Source organism: Nicotiana tabacum, chromosome 21 (genome assembly GCF_000715075.1).
Source record: "Nicotiana tabacum cultivar K326 chromosome 21, ASM71507v2, whole genome shotgun sequence".
Lineage (NCBI taxonomy): Eukaryota > Viridiplantae > Streptophyta > Magnoliopsida > Solanales > Solanaceae > Nicotiana > Nicotiana tabacum.
Window position 1 is genome coordinate 87,014,460 of NC_134100.1, and position 11,920 is coordinate 87,026,379.

The window sequence follows — 11,920 nt, forward strand, 5'->3', positions numbered from 1 at the left end:
ATTGTTTCATAATGTATCATATTGTATTGTATTGTATTGTTTAATGAATACAATATTTAGATAGATTGTATCATTTGACGTCATTTCATGATGTCACGCACTAACAATATGAAGAATAAACTTGCAACATTATTAAGAAAAAATAGGATACGAAGTAGAATTATTATATAAAAAAATAGGAAGAATAAAATATGATTATTTAATAATAAAGAATGACAAGATGGGAGAAAAAAGCAAAGAAACGACGACACCACACCAAATATGTCATTTCATAAAGTGACATTTTTCGTCATTACATAACGATGAATTTAACGATACGATAAAATAAAATTAAAGTAACAATCAAAACAAATATTATATTTACAATAACAATACGATACAATACGATAGGTAACAACCATCCAACCAAGTTGTTAGCTAAAACGAAAATACTAGTCTCTACTATACCGAGCAATATAATGCCACAATTGTGTCTACATGGTAGATCCACAATAAGGCACTTTCCATTTCCCTTCACAATTACAAACGTTTATCATCTTAATTAGACGTATTGTACATATAAGCAAACTGTTTCTTGGGAAAAATATTATTTACACACAAACACAAAAGAAACTTTTTCGAAGCAATATCATATGACACCCCTGCCAAATCGTCTTTAATTTGCCATTGATTTCTAACGTATATTTGTACGAATAAAATAAAAGCCTCTCACAATGCAGATTGTATATGACCAGTTCCAAGAGCAATTGATTGAGATATTCCTTTTTGATTCTTCTCTTGGTTAATTAAGCTGATAATATACTGAATTTTCATATTTTCCATCCCACCTGTTAATCATATTATATGAATTATTACACAATCATATAATGTAAGGTAAATAAGAGATTTTTTAAGCAAAGAAGTAAAAGAACAATTTTGAATGCTTACAAACCTAAACTCTTGCTTGTCTGGAATTTGGAGCTCCAAATGTTCTTCAAGTGGCTTGAAAATCAAGTTTAGTTGCTCATCTTTCACCTTCTCAAGAGTTGGAGGGTACCACTGAGAACAGTGAAGTAGTAACATAAGTTAGTTTAAGGTTCTTCTGTAATGGTTTAAATAAAAGATTGGACAAAATCCATTCTAATGCACTTCTATAGTAAATAATTCATCAAACCATAGTTTGCATATTTCTGTCATTTCTTTCTCATTTTTTCTTGAGCCGTGAGCCTATCGGAAACAACATTTCTACCTTCTCAAGGTATGGGTAAAGTCTGCGTGCACACAATCTCCCCCTCCCCTCCCCCAAACCCCACTTATGAGATTGCACCAGATTTGTTTGTTGTTCTTTCTTATTTTCGTAAATCGCTGCACGACTCAATACTTCCTCCAGTCACGCAATCATTAGTTGTTTTTGACAAATTGATTTTGTTTCAAAATATCTGACGACTTAGAAAAATAAGTATTTGTTATTTTTCTTTTTTGGATTCCCGTTACTGGTCCAATTAACGAGTGTTAATTAAGTGAAACGTTTAAGAGAGAGACAAAAGGTGGTCTGGTTCATATACTATTATAATTAAGGCTATTATATATCTTTCTTAAGTGTATGCAATAACCTTATAATACAGATAATGCGGACTGGATGTAGCATAATATATTTAAATTGGGTTGGTGATAATAACAAGCATGGATGTGTGATGTGTGATGTAGACAGGGAGCGCGGTGCACAAAATATTCCGCATTCACACAGGGTTCGGAGAAGGGCCACTCCCCAAAGGGGTGTGATATAGACACCCACCCTAAAACAAGCATCAGTGGTTGCTTCAACGATTCTAACTCATGATCTACATGTCATACGAAAATAAATTTACTGTCGCTCTAAGGCTCCCCTCAAGAGAAAGAGAAACATGTGGGGTCCATCCCCATCAAGAAAACAAAAAGGAGGAAACATATGTCACAACCAATATTGGTCAAAATTGGTTTTGGTTCTCGATTTGCAAATCGCAAGTTGCAGGAAACCAACTTCTGATTGGTTAAGAGTTACGACACTTCTTCCTATAAATGGAAGCCTTCAGCTTCTCATTTGAACACACCAATCTCATAGAGAAATATATCTGAGAGCATATAGAGAAGTGTGAGGTATTCATAGGCGGTGTAGTTTGTGAGGAAAAATAGAGAGTGTGAGCGATATTGTAGTGAGGTGAGAATCTCAAAAGAGGGTTATTCTTTTGAGTGTGTAGTGGTCCCTGGAGTACTTTACTCGGGGATACGGTGTATAAAATTCCTCATTATAGTAGATTACTTTGCTCTCATTGGGCCCGTGGTTTTTTTCCTTATTCAAAAGGATTTTCCACGTTTAAATCATTGTGTTCTTGTTGTTCTTTTGTTGATTACCGTATCTCGTTACTACGTTATTATTCCGTTGTTATTATCGTAAATATTATTTTTGTGTGGTGGGGAAGGGGGAGGGGTAATTCATAACAACAGGTTCTGCTCGTTCATAGAAATAATATTCACGGTCGGCAGTACTATACTCAGTGAAGAAAATATCCGGAGTAAAGCACGAGGTAGTAAAATTCAACTGAGATAACGGTTTTTCAACATGGCAAAGAAGGATGAGGGATTTGCTCATCCAACAAGAATTACACAAAGTATTAGACAATGATGCCAAGAAGCCTGATACCATGAAAGCTGAGGATTGAGTTGACTTGGATGAAAAGGTTGTTAGTGCAATCAGGTTGCATTTATTAGATAATATGGTAAATAACATCATTGATGAAGATACGTCATGTGGCATTTGGACAAGGTTAGAAAGCCTATATATGTCTAAAACGTTGACAAATAAATTGTACCCGAAGAAGTAGTTATATGCCCTACATATGGGTGAAGTTACAATTTTTTTGTCACATTTAAATGTATTTAATGGATTAATCACGCAACTTTCCAACCTCGGAGTAAAGATCGAGGAAGAGGATAAAGCCATCTTGCTCTTGAACTCATTTCCATCTTCGTACGATAATTTGGTAACAACCATCCTGCACGGTAAAACCACTATTGAGTTGAAGGACGTCACATCGACTCTTCTACTCATTGAGAATATGAGAATGAAGCCTGAAAATCAAGGACATGCTCTTATCACAGAAGGTAGAGGCAGGAGTTACCAAAGGAGTTCAAGCAACTATGGTAGATCTGGAGGTCGTAGGAAGTCCAAAAACCGATCCAAATCAAAAGCTAGAAATTGCTACAATTGCGATCAACCGGGTCACTTCAAAGGAGATTGCCCAAATATAAGAAAGGGCAAAGGTGAAAGAAGTGGCCAAAAGAATGTCGACAACACAATCGCCATGGTGAAAAACAATGATAATGCTCTTCTCTTCGTAAATGAGAAAGAGGAATGCATGCACTTGGCAGGTCCAGAGTCGGAATGGGTGGTTGATACAACATCTTACTATGCCTCACCGGTAAGAGAAATTTTTTGCAGATATGTAGCAAGTGATTTTGGCACTGTGAGAATAGGTAACACGAGTTACTCAAAGATTGCGGGGATCGGTGACATTTTGTAACACCCTGAATACTCAGACTAGGTGTGGATATGTTAAATGGGTATTAATTTGATATTTCAGACATATGAAGTCCTATTGGGATGAGTATGGGTGGAAATAGTTGTTTTAGAATCAAGATACAGAGTAAGGAGCATAAGATCCGATAAAATCAACTAAGTTTACGAAAAATCTGTCTTCCAACAGGATCTCGTGAAACTATGTAAGGAATTTGGGAAAACTTAAAACATTAAAGTTGTATCCCTTTGAAATATCTTTCCAACGATATATTATGTACCTCGAACGAATTTCTGAGCAAAAGGTTATGTGCATTTTACTGGACAATGCGCAAAATGCGTGCCCAGGTGTCCGCCCAGATAGTCCCGTGCACGGCCGCACACTTGTGATAGTGCTACTGCCCCGATGCGCGTTCAGGTGCGTGGGAGCGCCCCCGGGGGTCATTTTTAAAGCCCTACTTCGTCCCCCACACTCCAAAACACAAAAATTTACCCTAGAAAGGGAAACTCTCAAAAACCTAAGTCCTCAAAGGTCCCTCCACCATCCAAGATAAGTTTTAATGGTGATTCTAAGTCCTTAAGTAAGTTTTGAGTAGATACAGTGAATTAACAATTTCAACAGAGCTAGTAGAGGTAAGATTTGATTCACTTAACCAAGTTAACTCTAGTGAGTAGATGACCGTTTGAAATTTTGAATACGTGTTAGAACCCAAAGAGTTTAAGTTAAACCCGAAGTACAGTGATATTGAGAAAAAAAAATCAGCTAGGTAGTAAGAGAGCCAACTACAGAAGAATAGCCTTTAAGAATTATCGAAAAGGGGTCTCCCCAAGATTGACAGTGTGAGTAGAGTTAAATCATTAAGAATGTGTATGATAGTTGTGAATACATTAGCTTTGCATTTATGTAGGTAATATAGTTTTTCTTAGTAAGAAGGATTGCTCAGAAGTAAGCCGGAAGGTGAGTCTTTATTGAAGTAAAGTGCAAAAAATTATAGAAGATAAGAAAAGTTGTTAGGATCCCAACAAAAGAGAAGGATCCGCATGTACAAGACCTTAACCTTTGGTCTAATGGGGAGATGTGAAAATCATCACTAAGTCGAGTCAGAGATTTGAAACCCGCATAATTATCATGGGATATAAAAAAACTATAAAATCATGCACAGTTATGTATCACGAGGGTAGTGCCATTGCACGAGACTCTAATCTTCGGAGTATAAACTTAGCTCACAATGATTCTATAAGTGTTTTCAAGAAGTATCTTAAAAATATAATCATGTATGGGAAGTACAACTCATGATTGAGGCAGGCAATAGATCTATAGTGAAAGAAGTTCACTGCTTAGCCAAGCTAGAAGTTCGACTTTCGGACACTGAAGATGGTGGAGTTGTTGTCCAGAAAGGGACTTGTTCCTTCTTAGTAGCTGAAGTCAAAGAGAAATAGATTGATGATCTCTACTGGTTACAGCTTAAAGAGAGGATTCACAAGTATAAGATGATGACTTTTGAACAAGGGGGAGATGATGGTACTTTGAGGTACCAAGGCAGATTATGCGTTCCAAACATAGATGGGCTTAAAGAGCGGATTATGCCTGAAGCCCAGAATTTCAAGTATTCTATTTACTTAGGTTCCACAAATATGTATCATGATCTTAAGGAGATTTATTTATGGAGCGACATGAAAAAGAACATCGCAAACTTTATGGCCAAGTGTCCCAATTGTCAGAAAGTGAAAGTCGAGCGACAGAAAGCCCATTGTTTTACCATAGAATACATATATTTTTGAATGGAGATGGTAAATATGGAATTTATAACAGGATTATCTTGCTCATTTTAAACGCATGATTTGATTGGGTGATTGTAAATTAACTTATCAAGCCAGCACACTTCTTGCTAATAAAGACTATAGATTCAGCAGAAGATTATGCCAATTTGTATATTCAGGAAATCGTCTTATTGCATCGGACCCCGTTGTCCGTCATTTCAGACTGTGGTGCTTAGTTTAAAATGAACTTTTAGAAGTTCTTTCAGGCACAAGTTTTTCATCCTCATAAAGATGGCCAGGCAGAGCGCATTACTCAGACACTTGAGGATATGTCCTTGATGTTAAAAGTAACTGGGATGATCACATACCTCTCATTGAGTTTGCTAATAATAACACTACCATTCTAGTATCAAGATGGCACCGTGCGAGACTCTGTATGGGCGAAGGTGTAGATCACCAATTGGTTGGTTAAAAGTTGGTGAAATAGAGTTGTTGGGACCAAATTTGGTCTATTAGACTATGGAGAAAGTCAAGTTGATTCAAGAGCATTTGAAGACGGCTCAGAGCCGCAAAAAGTCCCATTCAGACATGCGATATAGAGACCTAGAGTTTCAAGTCGATGATTGAGTGTTTCTAAAAGTTTTGCCTATGCAAGGTGTTATAACATTTGGGAAGGAAGGAAAGCTCAGTCCCAGATACATCAGGCCGTATATGATCCTATAAAGGATCTAACAAATAGCTTATGAGTTGGAGTTGCCACTAGAATAGCGGTTTTACAACCAATATCTCACGTATCATGTTATCATTCAAGTTCCAATGCTCAGATACTCATGTCAGTTCAGTACTCAGATACTCATGTCAGTTCAATACTCAGATAGATATTAGTCCAGTACTCAGATATTCATGCTAGCTTAGTACTCATATATTCATGTCAGTTCAGCATACAAATATTCGTGCCAGTTCAATCTTCATATATCCATGTTAGTTCAGTATTCACATATCCATGGCAGACCAGTATTCACGTATATATTTCATGTTATGCGCATTATGATGCACTGTAAGGCTTGTGTTATACTATGATAACTGGTAGGTGTTTTGGAGAAATGTTGAAGGTAACTAACCTTTTCATTTCATACCTTATATTATAATCTCCACGTCCTTCAGTATTCAATCAGCTCAGTATTCAGTCAAGGCAGTAATCTTTCAGTTCAGTATCTTAGCAGTTCAGTAATCATGTATTCATTCAGTTTAGTATGCAAGTATTCATGAAAGTTCATGTTTCCACTAAACCCATTTAAGGTCCAAAGTTATCCGAAGTTATAGTCAGGACAATCATTCGAGGGCGAATGATCCCAAGGGAAAGATAATGTAAACCACGTACATTCGGACTAGGTGTGGATATGTTAAATGAGTATTAATTTGATATTTTAGACATGTGAAGTCCTATCGGGATGAGTATGAGTGGAAATAGTTGTTTTATAATCAATACGGAGAGTGAGGAGCATAAGATCCGATAAAATCGACTAAGTTTACGAAAAGTCTGTCTTCTAGCGGGATATCGTGAAACTATGTAAGGAATTTGGGAAAACTTAAAACATGAAAGTTGTAGCCCTTTGAAATATCTTCCAACGATATATTATGGAACTCGAACGAATTTCTGAGAAAAATGTTAGGTGCATTGTACTGGACAATGCGCAAAATGCGTGCCCAGATGGTCCCGTGCACGGCCGCGCACTTGTGGCAATGCTACTACCCTGATGCACGTCCAGGTGCACGGGAGCACACCCGAGGGGTCATTTTAAAGCCCCAATTCATCCCCCACACCCCAAAACATAAAAACTTGCTCTAGAAAGGGAAGCTCTCAAGAACCTAAGTCCTCAAAGGTCCCTCCACCATCCAAGCTAAGTTTCAATGGTGATTCTAAGTTAATCTCAATTTTCCAACACTTTATTAACATAGGTAAACCCTCCAAATCATTAGATATTCGATTGGGACATTAGTTTTGAGAGACAAAACCCTAGAACTCGAATTCAAGAAGATTGAACGTCAAGAAGGTAATATCTTCACCCTCTAATTGATTATAACATTGGATTAATGATTATAGACTACAAGTTCATGAGATATAGGTTGATGGTTTTGATAGAAAAACATGAACAATTATAAGTTTGGGTTGTTGATTGTTGATTATTTATTAAGTGTGTTGTTTATCTTATGATTGATGAAGAATGGTATTGATTATAGTAAATTGAGATTTTAGAATTTATCTATGAGCAAGAGAATAGGTTGTTGGGTGTAGAAATACCATTTATAAGGGCTATGAAACTTTATGCCCACCAAGTGTTTGAGAAAATGCCTAAGTGACCAAAACATGAGTATTATTGCTAGTATGGAATCCCTTTGACTTGTATTGATATATATTAAAGTTGAAAGGGTTGGCGAATGTTGTATTACGCTCAAGAGCAGGAAGTTAAGGTTTGTGAGGCTAACTCTCTATGTTTGGGAGTGTTAATAATTCTCCCTACACTACGTTTCTTTTACGACGTTACTAATTGCCTCACAAATATAGTTAAGCCTAGTTCCTTGAATAGTTGCAGAACTTCTATTCTCTAGCTTCATAATTCGTTCATGACTTTCATTCTGAACGTTGTGAGCTCAGTGCATAATCAATATAGACTTGTGATTGATTCTCATGAGTCTCAATCTAGATTACTCAACATGTTATAAATAGTTGAAGCTTTAGTTCTCATAATCAGTTCATGAATACTTGTCTTAGTCTAGTCCTATTCATAATTCCAGTATCATGTAACTCAATATGATTCAATATTTCAGCATCATGTATTGCAGTATGATTCTCAGTTCCTTATTTTAAATTCTTGAATGTTGAACACCTGTAATTGGGCCTAAGGCCGTAGTTTATATGCTTTATGCATATTTGTGCCTGAGGCCGTAGTTTATATGCTTTATGCATACTTGGGCGTGAGGCCGTAGTTTATGTTTTATGCATGTTTGGGCCTGAGGCCCTAGTTTATGCTTTATGCATTTTTGGGCCCGAGGCCGTAGTTATGTATACGTATACTTGGGAATGAGGTCATAGCTTGTGCACATATATATATTGGGCCAGAGGCTGTAGTTTGTTCAGATAAACAAGTTGTTCATCATTCAGAAGATGGAGTATTCATATCCTTATTTCCTTTGTTCTGTTCAGTTATTAGTTATCATTTTAGTTATCAGTTGTAATTTCAGTTTCAGTTTCAATAGTTATCATTTCAGTTATCAATCATCAATTCTCAATTATCAGCTTAGTTTCACTATTTATTATTCTTTCTTTCAGTTGCTTTGCATACCAGTGTAATTCAAATGTACTGACGTCCCTTTTTCCCGGGGCCTGCATCTCACGATACAGGTAATGATTTATAGGTTGACGATTCAGAGCGCTAGGATGCTCGTACCAGCTATTTGGTGAGCCTCAATTCTTTCGGGGAAATATCATTACTTAATAGTCTTTCACTAATTACAGATAGTCAGTGTTTTTAGTACTTCATTAGAGGCTTCATAGACTAGAGTAACAGTTAGATAGAGTCACATACTTTTCATGTTAAGCTATGTTAGCTACAAATATGTTTTAGAATTGTATTCCGCACTTGATTTATATCATTCAGACTTTCATTATATCGGCATGTGTAGTTTATCTTCCGCATTCAGTATGCTATGATGTCACATATTGATTTAGCCAGCCACTTGGTTCACTCGATTGCATGTAGTCAGGCACCGGGTGCCGTGTTACGTCCAGGCCCAGGTTCGGGACATGACACATTTGTACCAAGACAAATATTAGATGCATATTGGTTCTAAAGGACATGCGACATGTACCTGATTTGCGAATGAACTTGATCTCGGGAATTGATTTAGACCGAGATGGATACAAGAACTATTTTTCAAATCAAAAGTGGAGACTTACCAAGGGATCATTGGTGATTGCAAAGGGAGTTGATTGTAGCATGTTCTACAAGACAAATGCAGAAATATGCCAAGGTGAATTGAACGCGGTGCAATATGAGATTTCTGCATATTTGTAGCACAAAAGAATGGGTCATATGAGCGAGAAGGGATTGCAGATTCTTGCCAGGAAATCACTCATTTCTTATGCCAAAGGTACAATGGTAAAACCTTGTGACTACTGTTTATTTGGTAAGCAACATAGAGTCTAATTTCAGACATCGTCTGAAAGAAAATTGAATATATTTGATTTGGTATATTCTGATGTTTGTGGTCCAATGAAAATTGAATCGATGGGTGGCAAAAAATATTTTGTTACTTTTATTGATGATGCTTCACGAAAATTGTGGGTTTATATTTTGAAAACCAAAGATCAGGTGTTTCAAGTTTTCCAGAAGTTTCATGCTTTGGTGGAAAGGGAGACAAGCCAAAAGCCAAAGCGTCTTCGAAGTGATATTGGAGGTGAGTACACTTCAAGGGAATTTGAAGAGTATTATTCGATCCATGGGATCAGACATGAAAAGACAGCTCCTGGAACCTCACAACACAATAGTGTAGCTGAGAAAATGAACCGCACCATTGTCGAGAAGGTGAGAAGCATGCTCAGAATGGCTAAACTGCCTAAGTCATTATGGGGTGAAGCAGTTCAGACAACCTGTTACCTGATCAATAGGAGTCCATCAGTTCCATTGGAGTTTGACATCCCAGAGAGAATTTGGACCAACAAGGAGGTATCCTACTCACATATGAAAGTGTTCAGTTACAGAGCTTTTGCACATATACCAAAGGAGCAGAGAACAAAGCTGGATGATAAATTCGTTCCCTGTATATTCATTGGATATGGATATGAAGAGTTCTGGTACAAATTATGTGATCATATAAAGAAGAAGTTCATTAGAATCAGAGATTTAATCTTATTTGAAAGTGAAGTTGGGGCAGTAGATGATCAATCAAAGAAGGCCAAGAACGGTATGATCACTAACCTTGTTACTATTCCTTCTACTTCTAACAATCCCACAAGTGTAGAAAGTAGGACCGACAAGGTTGCCGAGCAGGGGGAGCAACCTGGTGAGGTTATTGAGCAGGGAGAGCAACCTGGTAAGTTTATTGATCAGGGGGATAAACTTGATGACGATGTCGAGCAAGTGGAGTACCCCACTCAGGAAGATGAACAACCTCAATCTCTGAGGAGATCAGAAAGGCCAATGGTAGAGTCATGCAGGTACCCTTCCACAGAGTATGTCCTCATCAGTGATGAGGGGGAGCCAAAAAGTCTTAAGGAGGTGTTGTCTCATCCAGAAAAGAACTAGTGGATGAAAGCCATACAAGAAGAGATGAAATCTCTGCAGAAAAATGGCACGTATAAAGCTGGTTGAACTTCCAAAGGGTAAAAGACCACTCAAATGCAAGTGGGTCTTTAAACACAAGAAAGATGGAAATGGCAAGCTGGTCAGATACAAAGCTCGATTGGTGGTAAAAGGCTTCGAACAGAAGAAATGTATTGATTTTGACTAAATGTTTTCACACGTTGTCAAAATGACTTCTATTCGAACAATCTTGAGCTTAGCAGCTAGCCTAGATCTTGAAGTGGAGTAGTTGAACGTTAAAACTGCATTTCTTCACGGAGATTTGGAAGAGGGGATCTATATGGAGAAGCCAGAAGGATTTGAAGTAGCTGAAAGGAAACACATGGTGTGTAAACTAAATAAGAGTCTTTACGGGTTGAAGTATGCACCAAGGCAGTGGTACAAAAAGTTTGACTCGTTCATGAAAAGTCAAACTTACATAAAGACATATTTTGATCCATATGTATACTTCAAAAGATTTTTTGACAATAACTTTATTATTTTGTTGTTGTATGTGGATGACAAGTTAATTGTAGAAAAGACAAGGAGCCGATCTCAAAGTTGAAGGGAGATTTTTTCAAGTCATTTGATATGAAGGACTTGGGCCCAACACAACAAATTCTGGGAATAGAGATTGTTCGAGAGCGAACAAGCAGAAAGTTGCGGCTGTCTCAGGTGAATTTCATTGAACGTGTACTGGAATGCTTCAATATGAAGAATGCTAAGCTAGTCAGCACACCTCTTGCTAGTCATCTGAAGTTGAGCTAGAAGATGTGTCCTACAACAATGGAGGAAAAGGAGAGCATGACCAAAGTACCTTATTCCTCTGCCGTCAGAAGTTTGATATATGCAATGGTATGCACTAGACCTGATATTGCTCACGCAGTTGGTATTGTCAGCAGATTTCTCGAAAATACTGGAAAAGAACACTGGGAAGTAGCCAAGTGGATACTCAGGTACCTGAGAGGTACCATAAGAGATTGTTTGTGTTTTGGAGGATTTGATCTAGTCTTGAAGGGCTATACAGATGCGGATATGGCAGGTGACATTGATAACAGAAAATCCACTATTGGATATTTGTTTACATTTTTAGAGGGAGCTATATCATGGCAGTCGAGGTTGCAGAAGTGTGTCACACTCTCTACAACTGAAGCAGAGTACATTGCCGCTACTGAAGCAGGCAAGGAGATGATATGGCTGAAACGGTTCCTTCAAGAGCTTGGTTTACATCAGAAGGAGTATGTTGTCTATTGTGACAGTCAAAGTGCAATAGACTTGAGCAAGA

General features: G+C 37.5%; 1 protein-coding gene across 1 annotated transcript in view; it reads right to left on the reverse strand.

Moving 5' to 3' along the window:
• Positions 1–380: 380 nt before the first annotated feature.
• LOC107802972 (3-hydroxyisobutyryl-CoA hydrolase-like protein 5) overlaps positions 381–11,920 on the reverse strand; it is a gene marked incomplete at its 5' end in the record, with an annotated part of 22,230 nt that continues 10,690 nt past the window's right edge. The window contains 2 exons of the mRNA XM_075241929.1: positions 381–827; positions 932–1,038. Of these exons, the coding sequence (XP_075098030.1) occupies positions 782–827; positions 932–1,038 (153 nt within the window). The remainder of the gene's footprint in view (positions 828–931; positions 1,039–11,920) is intronic.